This window comes from Vombatus ursinus, unplaced genomic scaffold (genome assembly GCF_900497805.2).
Source record: "Vombatus ursinus unplaced genomic scaffold, bare-nosed wombat genome assembly UNPS02014832.1, whole genome shotgun sequence".
Lineage (NCBI taxonomy): Eukaryota > Metazoa > Chordata > Mammalia > Diprotodontia > Vombatidae > Vombatus > Vombatus ursinus.
The window spans coordinates 19,175,323-19,197,916 of NW_020954610.1; the positions used below are offsets into that span (position 1 = coordinate 19,175,323).

General features: G+C 38.3%; 1 protein-coding gene and 1 pseudogene across 1 annotated transcript; both read left to right on the forward strand.

Annotated features, from left to right (window-relative positions):
- The first annotated feature begins 3,418 nt into the window (after window positions 1-3,418).
- Window positions 3,419-3,617, forward strand: LOC114025742 (annotated as a pseudogene).
- Window positions 3,618-5,358: 1,741 nt separating this feature from the next.
- Window positions 5,359-21,889, forward strand: LOC114025740 (zinc finger protein 2 homolog). The gene is made up of 6 exons (XM_027839229.1): window positions 5,359-5,541; window positions 12,443-12,947; window positions 13,914-13,999; window positions 17,228-17,354; window positions 17,892-17,987; window positions 19,350-21,889. Exons 2-6 carry the CDS (start codon window positions 12,548-12,550, stop codon window positions 20,960-20,962), a joined length of 2,322 nt encoding a protein of 773 aa, XP_027695030.1. The 5' UTR covers window positions 5,359-5,541; window positions 12,443-12,547; the 3' UTR covers window positions 20,963-21,889.
- Window positions 21,890-22,594: the final 705 nt, after the last annotated feature.

Sequence of the window (22,594 nt, forward strand, 5' to 3'; positions counted from 1 at the left end):
CAGTAAAGAGATGGTTGGATGATTCCTCTGAACAGTATTAGAATCACTTTCTATATTCCTTGTTCATGTTCCCTGTGCTACCAACCTCACTGCTAAGAGTAAGCATAATCTTAAACTGTCTAGGCTTAGACAAGTAGACATGTGTTTGATATTTCAGGAATCCATGACATTCAGGGATGTAACTTCAGACTTTACCTGGAAAGAATGACAATTAGACCCTGTTCAACAGGACCTCTACATGGATGTGCTTCTGGAGAACTATAGGAACTTAGCTTTTCTTCATAAATTTTCTTATGACTTGAAGTCTTTGTTTTAGATTTTTTTATGTGGTTTTTTTATTTTTCTGAGGCTGTGGGACTTAAAAAGTATTTAGCCAAGTTTTGTTTTAGTGTATATAAACCAAAGAGAGTCCTAAACACATTTGGGTCAATTAACTGGGTATTTCTTCCTTGTATTTCCAAGTGAAAGCTTGTTGTCCCAGTTGAATTTAAGATAGAACAACTTCATTACCCTATTGCTGCTCCTGGTGCTACTCTTTCTTTATCCTTGTCTTCTGTGTGAGATTCTTCTGCTGAGACTCCAGTGGAAATACCTTTAATAAAAGTAGTCCACTAGTGACCTATTTTCCTCAGCCTAAATGAACTCTATATCCTATTCTCCTAATATTTTAGGTGGGGAAACAGTACTGAACACTTCAGAAATCCTTTGAACTACTCTTTTGGACTGCTTGACCTATTTAGTATATTCTCTCTTACCCAACGCAGTGGCTAGAGAGTCAGCCTCAGAGCTAGGAAGACTTGGGTTCAGGAAGACCTTGTTTCTTTCCCATAGAGCTGTTCCCAAAGTAAGTCACAACCTCTTAGGTTCCTAGGCAACTCTCTAAGATAATGATAATATGCAGTGAAGGTGCTGACTTGCATAGGTACAGGAGGTTTCATCATCTGAGAATTCCCTGCACCAATAAAATCACAGGTCCAGTCTCTATCCCTCTTCCATAAATATGAAAGGGATCACAAACTCATTGGATCATAGGCGTAGAGCTAGGCGCGACTTCAATGGTCATCTAAGCCTAATTGGATTGCATTGTGGAGTAACTTTTCCTCAGCACAAATATACATGTTGATTTTCCTTTACACAAACAGGACTTTCAATTTCTAAACCAGATGATAGTTTTTTTCAGTTGAAGCATGGGAAAGTGTCATGTATTTTGGAAGTTAATGCCCCAAGAAGATCCTTTCCATGTGAATAAAGACTAGAAGATGGTAATTTGTTATTACAGGGAGCAGAGCAGCAGATCAGTCAGAGAGAAACTCCACCTAAAATGTTAGTCTAACAAAACAGGAAAATGACAAATGTTGGAGAAGATGTGGGAAAATTGGAACCCTAATACATTATTGGTGGAGTTGTGAAATGATCCAACCATTTTGGAGTGCAATTTGGAACTATGTCCAAAGGGCTATAAAAATGTGCATACCCTTTGACCTAGCAATAGCACTTCTAGGGCTATATCCCAGAGAGATCATACAAATGGGAAAAGGACCCACATGTACAAAAATATCTATAGCAGCTCTTTTTGTGGTGGCAAAGAATTGGAAATTGAGAGGATGCCCATCAACTGGGGAATGGCTGAACAAGTTGTGGTATATGAATGTAATGGAATACTATCGTGCTATAAGAAATGATGAACAGGCTGATTTCAGAAAAACTTGGAAAGACTTGTATGGTCTGATGCTGAGTGAAGTGAGCAGAACCAGGAGAAGGTTGTACACAATAATAGCCACTTTGTTTGATGACTAATATTGATAAACTTAACTCTTCTCAGCAATACAAGGATCTAAGACATCTCCAAAGGCCTTGTGATGGAAAATGCTACCCACAAAAAAGAAAGAACTATGGAGTTTGAATGCAGATCAAAGCATACTATTTGCTATTTTTTTTCTTTACTTACAACATCACTAATGTGAAAAAATGTTTAATAGGAATGTATATATATAGCCTATATCAGATTGCTCGCCATTTTAGGGAGGGAGGTGGGGAGGGAAGGGGAGAAAAATTTAAAACCCAAAAGCTTATGGAAGTGATTGTTGATAATTCAAAATAAATTAATTTTAAAAAAGTCAAGGTTCTTTTGAGTGGTGATTGTTTCATTCTTTGTACTTGGATCCTGGTGCTTGGCACATAGTTGTGGCTTAATAAATACTTGATGATTGAAAAAATAAATAAATAAAATGTTAGTCTTAGAAGCTCTGCTCAAAACTTTTCAGGCCAAAACGCTGAAACTTACTCTCTTAAATCTCTACATCTCTACAACCAAAATTATGGTAAACTTGAAGCACACATTTGCCAATAAACATGGTCTCAGAGCCCTCAGAAAAGCTAACAAGAAACAGAAAAACAAGAACAGAAAAAGCCGAAGAAAAGTGACAGCATCCAGAAGAAGCATCCAGAATAGAAGGCAGCATCATAGGTGGGGAAAAACATTGTGATAAGTTACAATTTGTAGCATCACAGGCGGGAGGAACAATATAATTGACTGGAAATTGGGAATAAGGGGCTAGCAACAACCCCTCCTTCCATTCTGTCACTAAGAATGTTCATTGTTTGAGTCTACCTGAAAGGATAGCTTATCAATAGTGGATCAGACTTCCTTGGATAACAGACCAGATTCCCTAATGTCCACCTACATCCTTTAAGAGTAACAGATTTCCTTGAGGCAAGAATAGAACAGTGATTAGCAGGAAAACTGAACTTCTAAACTTAACTTAGAAACAATGGATGGTTTACAGGAAAGCTGAATTTCCAAACTTAACTCTGAGACAAATAAAACATAACTTGGGAAGTTACAAAAATGTCAGCAATGATACAGAATGAAATCAGTAACAAAAAAAAAAGAGAGAGGGAGGGAAACCAACTAGAAGCCTATTGACATAGTTTAGGCATGAAGTGATGAAGATCTATACCAGGGTGATAACTGTGTCAGAGGAGAAAAGTGAGTGAATACAAGAGAAATGGTGAAGGGATAATTGGCAGTACTTGGAAATAGTTTGGCGAGAGAGTGAGGTAACTAGGATGACATCTGTACTGTGAGCCTGCGTGATTTAGAGGAAAGTGATGCCCTCCATAGTCACAGGAAAATTAAGAAAAGGGAAGACCTTGGTAGGGGAAGATGATAAATTTGACATAGATAGTATTTTAATATAGTGATAGTCATTTATGTTTCTCCTGTTCAGCTTTGTTTGATTTGGGTTTTTTCATATCTTTGTGCATAGTTTAAAATATTCATCCTGTTGTTTTTAATCCTAAAGTCATATTCCATCAGGAGAAAACTGCAATTAATTCAGTATTCCGAAAACAAATGAACTCTTAGTATGTTGTTTTGCTTTTTAAAAAAAATTTCCCGCCTTTTTCGCCCGTCCAGCCATCGTGGCAGAAGCTCAGCTGTCATCTCATCATCATGTCCTCTCATAAAACATTCAGAATCAAGAGGTTCCTGGCCAAGAAACAGAAGCAGAATCGTCCCATTGCTCAATGGATTCGAATGAAAACTGGAAATAAGATCAGGTACAACTCAAAAAGGAGACACTGGAGAAGAATCAAGCTGGGGCTATAAAGAATGGACAGCACAATGAAAGACATTCTACACCAAGACCACCTCCCCCCCCTTATCATGGCGTCCCTTCATCCATCCATCCATTCATCCATCAATCAATCATTCAGTCGCCTCATTGCTCCCAATAAGAAGTAAATTACCACTACTGCCCTCCCATTTCGGAAGCTGTCTGCCAAGATGCAGACATCCAAAAAAAAAAAAAAACCCCAAACCCCAAGAAACTGTTAAATTTGTCTTGCCCCTAAATGTTTTCATAAATTGCATCCATGTGTTCGGGTACAGTGTATTGTAATGTAGTTTAAATTACTGTTATCTGCATCTCTGTGTAGCATTTGTATGTTTGAGGTTATGCTTAAGAGGCAGAGATCACAACGAAACAAGTTACTCCTGTCAAGAAGAACCAAGCTCAAGCCCTGCCTTGAGCAAGCGGTCACAATAACCTCTCTGTGTTTTTGTTTTGTGTTCTAAGGAGCTGTAAGAGAGCACCTACCTCACAGGGTTGTTGTGAGGATCTAAGGTTTGCAAGCCTTCGGTGTAAGCCTCCAGTGCTGCTAATCAGGAGCTGTCTCAGCCAGATTATGCGCAGGTGACTGTGCTCATTTATCAAACTCACAGTCAGAGAAGTAACCTGTTGACCCCCTGCTTACTTCATATAATAAGCCGTCTTCGTTCCTTGTTGGGAGGTGATAATTAAGTGTTGGGAACTTCAAAGTTGTGGGTTATTTGTGTGTTCTGGAAAGCCCAACCTTTGTTAGGAACTAGACCTGGTCCAGGTGAATGGCTTCACAATTTTCTGAAGATGCAATTCTGCTAATAAAGGGCTTCTACAAAAAAAAAAAAAAAAAAATTCCCTATTGGAAATAATCAATACTCTATATACAGATCTCTTTGGAGCATTTTTTTTTTGGTCCATTTGAAAACATCGCCAAGACATTACATTGTAGTGGTAAATGGTCATAAGAAACAGATGACTTCACATGTATAATTGATAGATTGCTTGCCTTCCCAATGGAATGGGTGGGGAAGGAGGGGTAAAGAGGAAGAGAACTGGGAACTCAATTGAAAAAAAAAGAATGTAAAATGGCTAATGTGGAAATGTTTTGCATGACTTCGCAGATATAATCGATATCAAATTGCTTGCCTTCTCAAGGACGGGAGAGAGAATTTGGAACTAAAATTTTTAAAAAATGATTGTCCAAAAAGTTACATGTAATTGGGAAATATTTAACGAAATAAAAAATATATTTTAAAATTAATGTAAAAATAAAGATATAGATAGATGAATGAATGAATGGGGGAAAAAAAAAGAAATGGATTTACATCCCACTTTTCACACTTCATAATTGTGCCACCCACTGGCAAGTCTCCACTTCTCTGAGCCTTAGTTTTTTCCCTTTGTAAAACAGGAATAATAATGCTTTCATTACCATATTAACAGCAGGAAGAGACTTTAGAGATCATCTAGTTCAAGCTTGTCAGGAAGAAACTGAGGTTTAGCGGGGTAAAATAGAACTGCTAATTATGGGTGGGATGTAGGAGCTGAACCTGGACCAAAAATTCAGTTTAGGAAATTCCGGGCTTTCTACTCAGCAGTACTTCAGAAGAGAGCATGAAGGAGAGGTGCCCCGAGGCACTCTGGGAATCGTAGTTCTGAGAGAGTGCGTGCCCCGAGGCACTCTGGGAAGCGAAGTTTTGAGAGAGTCTGCGCCGGCAGTGGTCGGACGAGCTTGAGCGCAGTTGCGCGCGCGTCAGAGTCGCGATGACTGTGACAGTTACTTCAGAAGTGGCTCAGGGTTTGCTTCCGGTTAGAGGGTCTCCAAACAAGAGGTTTTGGGGACCCAGGCGTCTCGCTCCTCGCAGGACCTTCGCGGTCGTTGGACCCCGCAGCTGCTGCCGTGGGAGGAACTGAAACTCCTCGAGCGTGTTGGGAGGTAGATGAAAAGGGAAAGTAGAACATAATAATGATAAGCATTTTTATGGCGCTTTCAGGTTTGCAAAGCGCTTTACATATCCCATTTGACCCCCAGAGAAGCCCCTGTGTGGTAGGTGCGGTTATTGTCATTTCATAGATGAGGAAACTGAGGCAAAAAGTTAAATGACTTGCGCAGGGTCACACAGCTAGTAAATGTCTGAACCAGGATTTGAGCTCAGGTCTTCCCGATTCCTAAGTGTAGCTCTCTATCCCCTGGTCAGAAGAGAAGAGGGAGGGAAAAGACTGGGGTCTCTCCCCTATCTAGATTTGCGGGTAGACTTTATTTTAACTGTTGAATTTGATGGAAGTGGATTTGCTTGGCGCAAAGCTGGAGTGTGTCATGCCTTGCGTGTTTCCTTGGAGACTTATGGCCTAGAATTTAATCTGAAATAATGGTTTCTTTGGGGGATACATAGAATGCCTTAAATTGCTTTTACATATCTCCTCAGTTTCAAACACGCCTTGGATTTTGTGTGTATCTATAGTGCTTGGCATGGGATGGGGGGAGCAAGAGAGGTCTGGACCTGGGATTTAGAGCTGAAAGGGGCTTGGAGGTCATTGGGTCATATTACAGATGAGGAAACTGAGGCCCAGAGAGATTTGGTGAAGTTCCCAAGTTCAGAAAGCTAGTGTCTGAAGAAGGATTTGAACTCAGGTTTTCCTGACTTCCAAGCCAGCACTCTGTCATGAGAACTTCCAATGAATAAATCCCATCCACCTGTACAGATTGTTCTGCAACCTAAGGTCTTAGAGAGTTACCTGGGGCCCTGTCAAGGAAGATTAAGGGAGATTTGCCCTTGGTTACCCATCCTATTTGTGTCAAAGGCTGGACTTGAACCTGGGTGTTTTTTTATTGATTCCAAGGCCAGCTCTATTAACCATGCCAGATGTTTTTGTCTGACACAAAATAAGCTCTTAATAAATCCTATTGAATTGAATTGGATTTCAGTACACTAATTGAAAATTGCAATACCATTTACTGGCCTTAAAATGATAATCAAAAGAGTGGCTCTATTTTTTTTGAAGAACTTTTTACTTATGAACCACAAAAACTTGTTTGTTTCTGGTAAAAGAGATCAGCTTCCCCACTAATAGTAGGTTTTTAAATTATTGTTAAGAACAATTTCAAACATGTGCCCTATATCATGTGTGCAATTATTGAGCAGAATATTTTGTATTGGTTCATTTGATTGTCTCTTTTTTTTTTAAATTAATTTATTTTTAGTTTTCAACAATCACTGCCATAAGTTTTTGAGTTTTAAATTTTTCTCCCCCTATCTCCCCCTCTCCTTCCCCTAGACATTGTGCAATCAGATATAGGCTCTACATATACATTCCTATTAAACATATTTTCACATTAGTCATGTTGTAAGGAAGGATTAGAACCAACATGATGAACCACAAGAAAGAGGAAACAAAACAAAACAGAAGGAAAAAAAAAGAGCAAATAGTATGCTTCGACCTGCATTCAAACTCCATAGTTCTTTCTTTTTTGTGGGTAGCATTTTCCATCACAAGGCCTTTGGAAATGTCTTAGATCCTTGTATTGCTGAGAAGGGTTAAGTTTATCAATATTAGTCATCAAACAAAGTGGCTATTATTGTGTACAACCTTCTCCTGGTTCTGCTCACTTCACTCAGCATCAGACCATACAAGTCTTTCCAGGTTTTTCTGAAATCAGCCTGTTCATCATTTCTTATAGCACGATAGTATTCCATTACATTCATATACCATAACTTGTTCAGCCATTCCCCAGTTGATGGGCATCCTCTCAATTTCCAATTCTTTGCCACCACAAAAAGAGCTGCTATAGATATTTTTGTACATGTAGTATTTTTCCCATTTGTATGATCTCTCTGGGATATAGCCCTAGAAGTGCTATTGTTGGGTCAAAGGGTATGCATAATTTATAGCCCTTTGGGCATAGCCCCAAATTGCTCTCCAAAATGGTTGGATCATTTCACAACTCCACCAATAATGTATTAGTGCTCCAATTTTCTCACATCTTCTCCAACATTTATCATTTTCCTGTTTTGTCATGTTGGCCAGTCTGATAGGTGTGATGTGGTACTTCAGAGTTGTTTTGATTTGCATTTCTCTAATCAATAGTGATTTAGAGCATTTTTTCATGACTATAGATGACTTTAATTTTTTCATCTGAAAATTGCCTGTTCATATCCTTTGACCATTTGTCAATTGGGGAATGACTTGTATTCTTATAAATTTGACTTAGTTCTCTATATATTTAAGAAATGAGGCCCTTATCAGAGATACTGGTTGTAAAAATTCTTTCCCAGTTTTTTGCTTCCCTCCTAATCTTGGTTGCATTGGCTTTGTAGGTGCAAAAACTTTTCAATTTGATATAATCAAAATTATCCATTTTGCATTTCATAATGTTCTCTATCTCCTGTTTGGTCATAAATTCTTCTGTTCTCCATAAATCTGACAAGTGAACTATTCCTTACTCTTCCACTTTGTTTATAGTATCAGCCTTTATATCTAAATCATGAACCCATTTTGACTTTATTTTGGTATATGGTGTAAGATTTTGGTCTCTGCCTAGTTTCTGCCATACTTTTTTCCAGTTTTCCCAGCGGTTTTTGTTAAATAGTTCTTAACCCAGAGCAGGAGTCTTTGTGTTTATCAAACAGTAGATTACTATAGTCATTGACTACTGTATCTTGCATACCCAACCTCTTCCACTGATCCACCACTCTATTTCTTAGCCAGTACCAAGTAGTTTTGTTGATTGCTGCTTTACGATACAATTTAAGATCTGGAATGGCTCGACCACTTTAAAACATGTATTTTTTCATGTTTTAACATGTTGTCATGTTAGCTAGGATAGTGTGTTGGGATGCAGGACTAGTGTTAGTCTATATATGTTTATTTTTATATAGAGGCAACGTGGTATAGTGTAAAGCAGTAGTGTCAAACTCAGATAGAAACAAGAAAGCCACAAATTAATATTACCTATTTTGTATTGTATTTTTATAGATATTGTTAAACATTGACCAATTACATTTTAATCTGGTTCCAGCACTTGGATGAATTTGATACCTCTGGTGTAAAGAACACTGGACTAGGAATCTTGAGATCTATGTCACAGTCCTGGTTCTGCTTATTTGTTATTATATAACTTTTAGTCAGATAATCTATATGAATTTTAGTTTCTTCAACTGTATAATGCATATAATAAATTTCTATTGTTTACCTCACAAGGGTTGTTCTGGAGATGTGTAAAATGTAATGGAGAATGTAAAATATATTATCCATCAGTCAGTTAACCAACATTTATTAAGTACCTAGAACAAACTTAAACATGAAGCAATCTCTGATCTCAAGGAACTTACGTAGTCTTAGGGGAAACCATAAGCATCAATAAGTACAAAATATAGGCAGAGTAAGTACAAGGTAATTTCCAGGGGGAGGTGCTAAGCATCTGGAGCAGAGAAGTGAATCAGAAAAGGTCTTATGTAGGAGGTAGCACTTGAGCTGAGTTTTGTTTGTTTGTTTGTTTTGTTTTGTTTTTTGGTGAGGCAATCGGGGTTGACTTGCTCAGGGTCACACAGCTAGTAAGTGTTAAGTGTCTGAGACTGGATTTGAACTCAGGTTCTCCTGACTTCAAGGCCAGAGCTCTATTCACTGAACCTAGCTGCCCCTTGAGCTGAATTTTGACAGATGGTAGGGATGCTTAGGAGGTAAGGGAATATATTCCAGGCATGGGGGACAGCCTGTGCAAAGGTAAGAAGATAGAAGGTGGAATGTCACCTGTGAGAGACATCAAGTATTCTGGCTGGTCTTGGAGTGTGGAGTGGGTGAAGAGGAGTAATATATGAGTATGGAAAGGTAGATTGGGGCCAAATTGTGAAGGGCTTTAAATGCCAAGCTAAGGAGTCTGCATTTAAAAAATCTGACCTCTTCCAAACTTCCTGGTTTGTTTTTTTTGTTTGTTTGTTCGTTTGTTTTGTTTTGTTTTGTTTTGGCTAGGCAGTGAGGTTCAGTGACTCACCCAGGGTCACACAGCTAGTAAGTATCAAGTATCTGAGGCCACATTTGAACTCAGGTCCTCCTGACTCCAGGGCCAGTGCGCTATCCACTGTGCCACCTAGATGCCCCCCAACTTCCTTATTTCTTTCGAAAACACCACTATTCTTATAGTGTCTCAGATTCATAACCTCAGGAGGTTAGTCTGTTTCTTCCTGTCAATTTAACTCGTCTTACATATCCACTCAGTTGCTGAATCTTGCCATTTCTACTCCCACATGTCTCATAACTGACTACTTTCCTCTCACACTGACAGCACCTTAGATTAGATACTGTAAGTATCACCCTAATTCAGGGAGTTTTAACTTGGGGTCCACAAACTTTAAAAAAAATTGATAACAATTTCAGTATAATTAGCTTCATTTGTAATCCTATGTGTGTTATGCATTTAAAAACATTGTTCTGAATTGAGCTCCATAGACTTCACCAAACTGCCAAAAGGATCTGTAACATAAAAAAAAGACTTAAGAACCCCTGTCCTAATTGACCCTTCTTCAAGTCTCTCCCTAGGCCATGTCATTTTAAATACTGTTGCCAAAGTGATTTACATTAAGCATAAATCTCACGGTATTACATTCCTACTTGATAGACTCCAGTGACATCCGGATCTAAAATAAAATGTAAACTGTTTGGCTTTTGAAGAACTTCATAACTTGCCCCAAACCAGTATTTCCAGTAACACTATATATCACTTTCCCTCCCTCTCTAATCCACCAAATTACCTTTCTCTCTGTTCCTCACATATGACAATCCATCTCCCATTGGAAGCAACAGTTACTATAGTAATCTACGTGAGAGGTGATGAGGTGCTGAACTGAGGGGCAGGCAGAAACAGAAACAGGAGGTGGCATGTGCCAGCCAACTCAAAACACCACTACTTTGACCACCTTCCCCCTCAGACAGACCCCTATGGAGACATTCTAGGTTCCAAAATACAAGATCCTTGGGAATAGCATTGCCCTCCAAGCCACCAGACCTACTTCCAAACTATCCCCCAAAACTGTCATTGAGGGAAGAAATAATTGTAGAGAGAGGCCCACTTTCCTCATCACCACAAGGAACAGCTAAAGACCAGATGCCACCAATGGGTAGATGCACACAGAAGCCCTAGAGGAGGAAGTACCTTCCAGACCAGTAGTCCTGCCCTTGTGACCATCATCTGGAGAGGCAACCCCTGTGGAGAAGAGACCAGCCATCTCCACCAATTGCCAACCATTAGCTCAACACGGGGCAGACAGGCCAGTCTGGCTGAAGCAACAGTGTGCTCCCAGGGAGAGATAGGAGAAAGCATGTGCCAGTCAGGTCAAACTACCACCGCCTTACCCACCATCTTTTCTCATACTGATAGAGAAAGCACCACCATCTTCCCTTGTACTGATGGAGATAGCCTAGAACTCTGTATACAAGAGCTTTGGGAGAAGCTTTGGCCTCCTCAGGCCACTGGACCTGCTTCCAGGCCACCCTCAAAGCTATTTTTGGGATGACAGATCATTTTGAAGAAAATCTTGCCTTCCTCATCACTAGAACCAGCAACTGCTGACCAACTGCCACCCACATGTGGATGGGCACAGGAGCCCTGGGAGTGGCAGCATCACCAGAATCATTGATTCTGCTTCCAGCTCAGTCCTCGTGACCATCATCTGGAGAAGCAGCTTCTGCAGAGAGGGATCAAGCAGCCCACCCAACTGCTACCCACAGAACAAGCAAACTAGCCAGCTGAAGTAGCAAGACACCCCAAGGAAGAGACAGGAGGTAGCATGTGCCAGGAGGTCAGTCAATTACCATCACCTTAACCACCATCTGCTTTCAGACCTAGATCACGGAAATTGAGTATATTGTCCCAGGGGCCAAATATTAACTTTGGATCTGACTTCTCACTTCCTCTATATACTCAATTTCCACAATCTGAAATATCCCAAATCTTTCTTGATTTGGAGATAGGCCAGGACCCTAAAACAAGAACCTTGGGAATAGTAGTGTTTCTAGCCAAGTGCCCTTAGCCATCATTCTGGGAAGCAACCCCTGTGGTGATACAGCCTGGTAACTGCTCCTGCAAGTGCTAAAACCACAGCTACTGAAAACCCAGAAAAGGAAGTTCTTCCTACCAAAATCCTTAACACCTTCAAATAGTTCAGCATCACAAACTGATAGGTTTTTTATCAGTGCAAATGAAATTTAAAAAGAGGCATTTTACCATCTGCTTTGCCACTGTACCTTAAGGACCATGGCACACTTCCATTCAACTTACAGCTGAAACATATGTGTTGTCTCCCCAATTAAAATGTAAACTCCTTGAGGGGAAAACTCTTACTCTTCTGTTTATATTTCTAGCACTTAGCACTATGCTTTACACATTGTAAGCACTTGATAAATGTTTTTTAATTCATTCATTTCCATCCCTGTGCCTTTGCATTAGCTGTCCCCAAGGCTTGAATTCCTCTCTCTCTCTCTCTCTCTCTCTCTCTCTCTCTCTCTCTCTCTCTCACCCTCACCTCAACCTTAAGAACTGTCATCTTCCTTCAGGATGCAGTTCAGGAACTACCTTCTACACAAAGCCTTTCCTGATCCTTCCAACTGCTAGTGCCCTCCTCAAACTACTTTGTAATTAACATACTTTTGTATTCTCTTTATATTTTTTCTCCATATAATTAGACAATATACTTGTCTCCTCCATTAGAATATAAGCTCCATGCAAATAGAAATTGCTTTATTCATTATATTGTGTCTGCAGTACTTGGCACATAGAAGGAACTTAATAAGTGCTTGTTGATTATTGGTCCCTCTTACTAACCATGATCTATTTCTTTCCACAGTACTCCTCATGAATGTATGCAGATGTCCAGCCTGAATCTGAAAGGAATTGACTTCCCTGTGGGAATGCAACTCTGAAGCCCAGTGTTACAGTACCAGATGGAGAAATGTTAGCCCAGATTAAGGTGATGTCCATCCCCCTAGTTCCCCATATTCTGGATGTAAATGAACAAGACAGGTTACTAAAAGGTGCTCCCAAGGGACAGATCACCATTCTAAGAAAAGAGGAATTCAGCCCTGAGGCTTCTCGCCAGAGCTTCAGATGTTTTCCATACCCAGAGAAAGCTGGACCCCGGGAGGCTGTGAACCAGCTCTGGGAACTCTGCCTTCAATGGCTGAGGCCAGAGATTCACACAAAGGAGCAGATCCTGGAGCTGCTGGTGCTGGAGCAATTCCTGACCATCTTGCCCAGTGAGATCAGGATTTGGGTGAAGGCACAGCATCCACAGAACATTGAGGAGGTGGTCACCTTGGTGGAGGATTTGACTCAAATGCTTGATGAGGAAGGTGAGATCTACAGAAGGACAGAGGGAAAGAGCAAAGTTTCTTCAGGGCATGAGAAGAGTAGAAATTCCAGAGAAAGGGTCCCTGGGAAAAACAATAATGAAAGAGGGAAGCATCAGAGGTGAAAGAAAGTCTGTGAATTGGTCAGGATGAGAAAACAGGTTCTATATGCTCTCTGGAGACAGTGAATAAGAACCTTTTAAATACCACTCTTGTTTCTGTGTCTTATATCATCCATCCAGCCCACTCCATTCCTTGTAGTTTTACTTTATGCAAAGTATGTGGTCATTTAATAGGGGAGCATTCTTCATGGGCTGTTCTTCTGAGTGAATAGATATCAGAGACAGTCAAAAATATTCCTTCTTCCTATAAAATTTTCACAAGGGTTCTTGCCAAGGAACTGTGGCAACCCATTCATAAATCAATAACTGGGCAATGGGTTCAACAATAACATTTTTCCTGTACAATGTTTTCATCTTGTAAGACCCTTATGAGGTAAATAGGTAAATGAGGTAGATGTAATTAGTCCTAGTTTTATATATGAGAAAATTAATGGATAGTGTGATCAGTTGACTTGTTCAGGTCATACAGCTAGAGAGTAAGTAAGCTTGGTTTTGGTCCTAATTTCGTAACTCCCATCCTGTCCTACAGACTACATTTTCTGGCTGATCAATAAAAAATACTAATTTTATTATGAAGCCATTTTATATAAGGAAATTGGCACATTTGTTCATCCCACATTCCATATAATTGAGAGTTCTCATTAAATATAGAGGATTCTATGGCAAAGAAATTGTATTGAAGACAGAATTGTGAAATCAGCTGTGGGTAGGCTCCTAAACAAAATTCTGTCCTTGGAAATCTGCTGTGACCACAGGTACAAAGTCAGGGCTCCAAGTGATAATGCCATTCTCTCTGAATTTTTCAAAGGCTACATCTATTCTTAGTCCTGTCCTTTTTTCTTCCTAGTTCTGAGTTCTCAAGATCCTACTCTTCTCCAAGAGGGAAGCATAGAGAAGGAAAAGTCTACTGTGTTCCCAGTAGCCAGATTTCAGGTAAGTTGGCGTATCCTTTCTCTTTCCTAAAATACTGTTTTGATTCTCAGTGTAATAATAGCATTTATATAGCATTTACTATGTGTCAGGCACTGTACTAAGCACTTACAAATGTTATCTCATTTGATAATTACAGCAGTGCTGGGAAATAGGTGCTATTATTATCCCTGTTTTTACTGAGACAAATAGAGGTTAAGTGACATGCCCAAATAAATTGTGTGAGGCCAGATTTGAACTCAGGTCTTACTGACTCCAGACCCAGTGCTCTATCGATTGTACCACCTAGCTGCCCTTAAATATGGACAGTTTTCTTTGATTCCTCATACTCATTGTTTATTAAAGTATAACAGCATATTTTCTAAATATTAGTGAGGCTCTAACTATAATGATTTTTTAAAAATCCTCAACTAAGTATGCATAATCCCACAAAACAAATTCTCACACTGGCCATGTTCGGATATGCATGTCTGATTCTGTATTTTAAGTCTGTTACCTCTCTGGCAAGTAGGTGGGTGCATAATTTGTTTTCAGTCCTCTGTACTCATGTTTTATCATTGCATTAATCATAACTCTAAAGTCTTTCATATTTTTCTCTATAGTGTTATTTTGTAAATTGTTCTCCTAGTTCATGTCACTGCACTTATATCAAATCATATACATCTTCCTAGTTTCTTCTGAAACTGTCCTTTTTGTCATTTCTCATGGCAAAATAATATTATTACATTTATATACCATAATTTGTTTACCCATTACCTCATTGGTGGGCATCCCCCTAGTTTGCAGTTTTTCACTACTGTGAAAAGAGCTACGATAAATATTTCATTACATATGAGTCTTTTTCCTCTTTAATTTATTTAGGTGCAGAGGTGGGGAACCTGTGGCCTTGAAGCCATATGTGACCTTCTAGGTCCTTGGGTGCAGCCTTTTGACTAAATCCAAGTTTTACAGAACAAATCCTTTCATTAAGGGAATTTGTTCTGTGAAGTTTGGATTCAGTCAAAGGGCCATACTTGAGGACCTAGAGGACCATATATGCCCTTGAGGCCACAGGTTCCCCACTGCTGATAGGAATCTAGTGGTATGGTTGGATCACAGTTTGATAACTTTGATATACTTTGATAATGCTTTACTAACTTTGATGAACTTAAAATACAGTTTGTTAACTTTTGGGGCGTAGTTCCAAGTTGCTTCCCAGAATGGCCCCACCAATTCATAGCTCTACAGGCAAAGTGTGCCTGCTTTCTCACAACCCCTGCAGTGGTTATCATTTTTCTCTTTTATCATGTTTGCCAGTTTTATGGATGTGAAGTAGAACTTCAGAGTTGTTTTAATTTGCATTTTTCTAACTATTAGTGATATGGAACATTTTACCTAGTAATTGATAGCTTGGATTTCTTTTTTAAACTTCCTGTTCATATCCTTTGACCATTTGTTTATAATCTAAGAGTTACTTCCCAATGTTTATTTCCCATTGCCTCTTAGATTTATAAATTTGAATCAGTTCCTTATATATCTTCGATTATGAGACCTTTATCAGAGAAAATTGCTTAACAGATTTTTCCTCAGTTAACCTGTTTTTCTTCAGATTTTAACTGCATTATATTTGTGCTAAAATTTTTAAACTTTATATAATCAGAATTGTCCATTTCATTTTCTGTGATCCTCTCTATCACTTGTTAAGTTATTCTTTCTCTATAGATTGGAAAGGTGATTTCTTCCTTACTCCTCTAAAATTTGCTTATGATGTCAACTTTTATGTCTAAGTCATGAATCTGTTTGGAGTTTATCTTGGTATATGGTGTAAAATGTTGGTTTAAAAAAAAAACAAAGAAAAAATAAAATGTTGGTCTATACCCAGTTTCTGCCAAATTGCTTTCCAGTTTTCCTAACAGTTTTTTCCAAATAGAGAGTCCTCACCCCAGTAATTATGGTCTTTGGGTTTTTTTAAATACTCTGCTATTACATTTATGTGCTTCTCTATGTTGTGTGCCTAATTTGTTCCACTGTTCAGCCTATATGTATTTTAATTAGTACCAAATTGTTTTGATGATTACTGCTTTGTAGTATAGCTTGAGATCTGGTACTGATCTTCCTTCCTATTACTTGCCTTGAACTTCTTGATCTTTTGTACCTCCAGATGAATGGCATTATTATTTTTTCCAGCCCTGTAAGTGGATTCTTTTGAAATTTTGATATACAGCACTGAATAAGTAAATTAATTTAGTATTGTCATTTTCTGATATTGATTCATCCTACTATGAGCAATTAACATTTCTCCAATTATTTATATCTTTTTTTATCTCTGCAAATTGCATTTTATAATTGGATTCATATAGTTCCTGGGTGTAGGGATTTGGACAAGAATTACAGAGACTGAGAAGGGGTATATAGATGGTTTGCAATCTGCACTGTTGTTAAGGAGTGAAATCAGTGAGATCACAGGTTCATCAGAGTTTGAAGTATAACAAACTTCATCTCCTGGAGTATCATTAAAAAATAGGAGTAGGATGCAAGTCTCACAAGGAAGGGGTAGAGTAGAAAAATGGAGAGTCCCATGCTTAAGTAATCTAATAAACTCAAATTTGTTTTTTTGTGCTGATAGTTTGATGTCAGCAATTTGGAGAGAGTAATACAGCTTTATAGCATTTACAGAGAATGAAGGCAAATGGAGAGAGACCTGGTGCTACAGAAAAAAAGGCAGAATGACTTTCTTATTCTCTCTGGGATAGTGGGGGAAATTGAGGTTCTTCTAGGAAAAAAGCACTGGATATAGTAGTAGAGTTAGGGAGAGCCAGGCTTTCCCTGAGGTGGTGAGGATAAGGTTCAATGTTGAAGGCATTTAACCCCCTTTAGACTGGAAATTCCCTAAGCACAGTGGAAGGAGATATTAGAAAAGAAGGTGGAGGAGACCCTGTATGTATCATTTGTACCAGGTGATCTAACTAGATCAAAAGTTTGAGTGAAAATTTCTTCAAAAGTGGAGGCCATATTTCATTCTTCTTTTAAGTCTACTACCTAGTCTGACAAAAAGTGATACACATGGTGAAATAATAACAATACCTAGCATTTATATAGTTTTTCAATCAACAAATGACTTGGGGTTCTTTTGTGTCCTGAATAATGTTAGCATCACCCTCTATATACCCCATTCATTTTCCCAGTACTATTAACCTCTCCTAAGACTAAGGAGCCAGTCTTGGGAAAGCACAAATGTGTTTGATGTTTCAGGAATTGGTGACATTGAAAGATGTGGATCCAGACTTCACTTGGGAAGAGTGGGCTCAACTGGCTCCTGTTCAGCAAGACCTCTACAAGGAAGTGCTTCTGGAGAACTATAGGAATCTGGTTTTTCTTGGTAAATTCTCCATATGAGGCAGAATCTTTACTTCAGGGTGTTTTATATCCTACTTCTCTAAAGAATATGGGATAGGAGAAGTATTTATCTGAGTTTTGTCTTAAGTTTCAAAACTGGAGATTCTTAATTCCCTTTGACCTATTAGATTTTTAAGTCTTTGCCTTGGAGAACTAAAAATAAGGTAGTGTCATTACCTTATTGCTATTCCTGATACTGCCATTTTCCTATCCTTTGCTTCCCTGTGTCTAGGATTTTTGCCAATGTTCCAATGCAAATGCCTCTGGAGTTGGGGTACTTGTGGCCTTCTAGCAGAAAGGGCAAATGATAGAAGTACCTTTCTAACCTAAATCAGTTCCATGATCTATCATCCTAGTATGGAAACACAATGCCAAATATTCTTCAGAAGTCATTTGAACTATTCTAGGCCTTCTTAGCATATTATCTCTTTTCTGAGTAGAGTGAGCCTTGAATTGCATTCTGGAATGACTCTTTTTTCCTCAGCATAAATATCCATTTCGCTTTTCTTCCCCTTGGCAGGGCTTTCAATTCCTAAACCAGATGTCATCTCCCAGTTGGAACGTGAGGAAATGCCATGGACGCTGGAGAGTAAAACCCCAAGAGCCATTTGTTCATGTGAGTTAATGAAAAACTAACAGATGGATATTTCCTACAATTAGTCATTAAGGAAGTCAGTCAGGGAGAAAGCATCTTTGAAATTTTGACCCAAGAAGCTCTTTTCTAAATGTTTCAGGACAATGGGAAAGGGTTGAGACTAACTGGCTTGATGCATATGTATTTTATTGTCATCATATATTGTGTGTCCATTGTCTCCGTTTGCTCAATTCCCATTCCTTTCTTAATTTCCTTGAATCTAGCGTCAGCTCTCAATATTTGGTAGAAACTTATTTTATAAGTTATCTTTGATTTCTTTTACTTAAATGTAGGAGTATTTTCATGGGCTTTATATTAAATCTTTCCTCTTCATTTGATATTGTTGAGTAAAATCACAGAATATCAGAATGGAAAGGGATTCAGAGACCCTCTAGTCCAACCCATACTTCAACTGGAAGGGCAGCTAGATGGCAAAGTGGGTAGAGTACTGGGCTTGGAGTCAGGAAAACCTGAATTCAAATCCAGCTTCAGATATTTTCTAGTTATGTTATCCTAGGCAAGTCATTTAAAGTTTACCTCTGTTTCCTCATCTGTAAAATGGAGATAATAACACCTAACCTCCCAGGGTTGGTGTGAGGATCAAACGGGTTAATAATTATAAAGCACTTAGCACATAATAGGCTCATTGTAAGTGTTATTATTATTGAATAAGAAACCTTGCTATGATAGGTAATATGTAACTATTCAAAATAACTTAAAGATCTCTTGTGAAGAGGAATGCACCACCTTTTGAGGTTCCTCTTTACTTTTTGGACTAGAGGTTTTGATTCATTTTATACATAAGGATGAAGGGCATTAGTGGATCATGATCTGATGATATTAGTGCTATAATAAGATATAGTGGAAAAGGCCAGATGTGAAATAAGGAGACTTAAAATTTAGATTCTATCCTGCTTCCACCTGTGTATTCTATTTGATATTTTGTCAACATTTCCTGTTAAACCTATGTCCTTGTTTATTCTTTCTTCTTTATTCCAAGCTTGTATTGAATAATACAAATGAGGATAACTCCTAGCATTTTTAGTTTTCCAAAGCTCTTTCTTTTGTAGTATATAATACAAAATCTATATTCATAGCAGTGGGAAAGAGTTCTGAAGTCAACTTTGGAAGCTTGTATTAAGTCAGAGTTCATTTGCTTATTGGGCATGTGACTACAGAAAAATCACTTAACTTCTTTGAGCCCCAGTTTACTCATCTGAAGATCACTGAGATTGGTACTACTACCCTCACAGTTGTAAATATGAGTTATTTCAGAATAGACATTTTTCCCCTTATTTCCACAATTTTCTTCTAGTATAGGAGATTTTTTTTTGTATATTTCAGATTCTGACACTGAACCTGAAACAAAGGAGCCATTTCCAAAGTTGGAAACTTCTGTAGAAAAACTATCTCAGAGGACAATAATAGAAAGACCTATCAGACATAGTTTCTGGGACTCCAGATTAGGAGAAGCCTTTAAATTTCAAGGCCCATTAGTGAGAGAGCGGAGCCAGCAAGACAATCATTTGAAGCAAGTAATGATCACACATGAGGAAACACTAAGTAAGGAAAAAACCTCTGAAAGTAATGAGTTTGGGAGACACTTCAGTTTGAAATCAGTCCTCATTACACAACAGAAAGTTCCCATAGTAAATAGTGTCTGTAAATGTAATATGCATGGAAAATGTTTCAAAGATGATTCACAACTAACTAAATGCCCAAGAATCTACACAGGACAGAAACCTTTTACATATAATGAATTTGACAAACCCTTCAGACATATTTCAGAGTTGAAACTTCATTATACCCATCATTCTGGAGAGAAATCCTATAAATGTAACGAATGTGGGAAAGCCTTCACCAAGTGGGCAAACCTTACTCGACATCAGAGAATTCATTCTGGAGAGAAGCCTTATAAATGTGATGAATGTGAGAAAGCTTTCACACAAAGGACACACCTTACACAGCATCACCTTACTCATATTGGAGAGAAACCATTTAAGTGTAATCAGTGTGGAAAAGCCTTTTTCCAGAGGCCACACCTTACTCAACATCAGCATACTCATATTAAAGAGAAACCATTTAAGTGTAATGAATGTGGGAAAGCCTATAGTTCCATTTCACAACTTAATCTTCATCAAAGAATTCATTCTGGAGAGAAATCGTATAAATGTAATGAATGTGGAAAAGCCTTTACCAAATGGGCAAACCTTACTCGACATCAGAGAATTCATTCTGGAGAAAAACCCTATAAATGTAATGAATGTGAGAAAGCCTTCTCACAGAGAGCACACCTTACACAGCATCAACTTATTCATATTGGAGAAAAACCATTTAAGTGTAATGAATGTGATAAAGCTTTCTTCCAGGTCTCACAGCTTAATCTTCATCAAATAATTCATTCTGGAGAAAAACCTTACAAATGCAATGAATGTGGGAAAGCCTTCACCCAACGGACAATTCTTACTCAACATCAGAAAATTCATTCTGGTGAGAAGCCCTTTAAATGTAATGAGTGTGGAAAAGCTTTTACCAAGCGGTCAAACCTTACTCAACATCAGCATACTCATATTGGAGAGAAACCATTTAAGTGCAATGAATGTGAGAAAGCCTATAGTTATATTTTACAGCTTAATATTCATCAAAGAATTCATTCTGGAGAGAAACCCTATAAATGTAATGAATGTGGAAAAGCCTTTACCAAGCGAGTGATCCTTACTCAACATCAGAAAATTCATTCTGGAGAGAAGCCCTTTAAGTGTAATGAATGTTGTAAAGCTTTTACCAAGCAAGCAAATCTTACTCGACACCAGAGAATTCATTCTGGAGAGAAACCTTATAAGTGTAATGACTGTGGCAAAAGCTTTACCCAGAAACCAAACCTTACTCAACATCAAAGAATTCATACTGGAAATAAGGGCCTTGTGCATGGTAGATGTGTAATTAATGTTTGTTGAATTGAAGCAAATTAAAATATTTTGCTGAAATCTAAGTAGCTTATATCATCACCCTGATCTACAAGTCCATAATGAAAGAAAGAAAGAAAGAAAATTTTAGTCTGGTATGACCTGTTTGCAATGAAGATATTTTCACTTTAAATAATGCTTCTTTTTCAAACTGTTCACAAAGCGTCCCCTTTTGTCTTTTGTCTTTACATCACTGTCCTTTCTAGAAAAAAAAATTCTTCTCCAAATTGGATATTGCCTTGAGAAAAACAATTAAGCACAAGCATCCAACACAGAGACTGCCTCTGACAGTATATACAATATTCTGCTCTAGTAGTCCCCACCTCTCTACTGTGAAAAGAGAGGCATATCACATCATTTGTTCTCTTTCATTTGTTCAAGGTTCAGATTCCTTTCAGTGATTTTTTTTTCATTTATATTGTTCTTTTGGTCTTCATCTTAACTTTTCTAAAAAATGGAATGTTTACCTATCATAAGATTCCTCTCACATTCTTCAAGATATTTCAAATGTCATTGATATGGCTTAGTCATATCTGTCAGTTCTTTTCATATTCTAGGATGGCATTCATCTGTATCTGGTGACTTAAACCTGTTGAGGGTAGCTAGGTGCTTATCCTCACCTAATCGGTTTCCATTCCCTGCTAACCTTTTGTGTTCTATCCTTCTCAGTCCAAAGAACATTCTCCTTGAAAGAGAAAATAGGGACAAAGTAAGAACCTACTTACTTCAGCTTTATCTGTTAACAATCAACCCTTCATGTGGAGGTGTAATCCTCTCCTTTCTTTCTTTGCCCCCAGCATAGCTAAAATACCTTTTTTATTTTCCTTAGCTCCAGCCTCAGCTGGAGCCCTGACTGCCAGGCTCAGCTCATTCTTTGCATTATCATTCCTGACATAGTTCTTACAGGATCATGCTATACTTTTATAGTCAACCTCCATTACTTGACTTTGCTTTCATCATCTATATGTGTCTTTATTAAAGCCTGCACTGATATGTTCCTTGTTCATCCATTTCAGTCTCTACCCTTTCCACGGAATCTCATTCTCTTTTTTTTTGTTTTGTTTTGTTTTTTTGTTTTTGTTTTTAGGCAGTTGGGGTTAAGTGACTTGCCCAGGGTCACACAGCTAGTAAGTGTCAAGTATTTGGTCTGAGGCCAAATTTGAACTCAGGTCCTCCTGACTTCAGGGCCGGTGCTCTATTCACTGCGCCACCTAGCTGCCCCAAGAATCTCATTCTCAAGAGCACTAACTTTCCCTTCAATGTAGTAGAACATCAAGTACTATGTACTCTTTCTCTGAACTTCACAAATCTTTTCTCCTAAAATGTTAGGTATACATCAGACTCATGTCTCACTTTTATTTTCATTGCAAACTCCTGGATGGAGTGGTCACTCCAAGGTTCCTGTCATTTCTATTTCTGCAACTATTTTTCCTTTTGGTCAAAATTGTGTCAAGAATACTACTTGCTCTTATTGCTTCCTCTGCTTTTTGAAGGATGAATTGAACATGAAGGTAAGTCTTAAGTTTGTTGGCTTTTGTCAGAAAGTACCAGCAGATGTTCAGTTTGTGGCATTATTGTACTCTGATGACAGATTGTAAACTTTTCTAGACTCCTTATCTAATT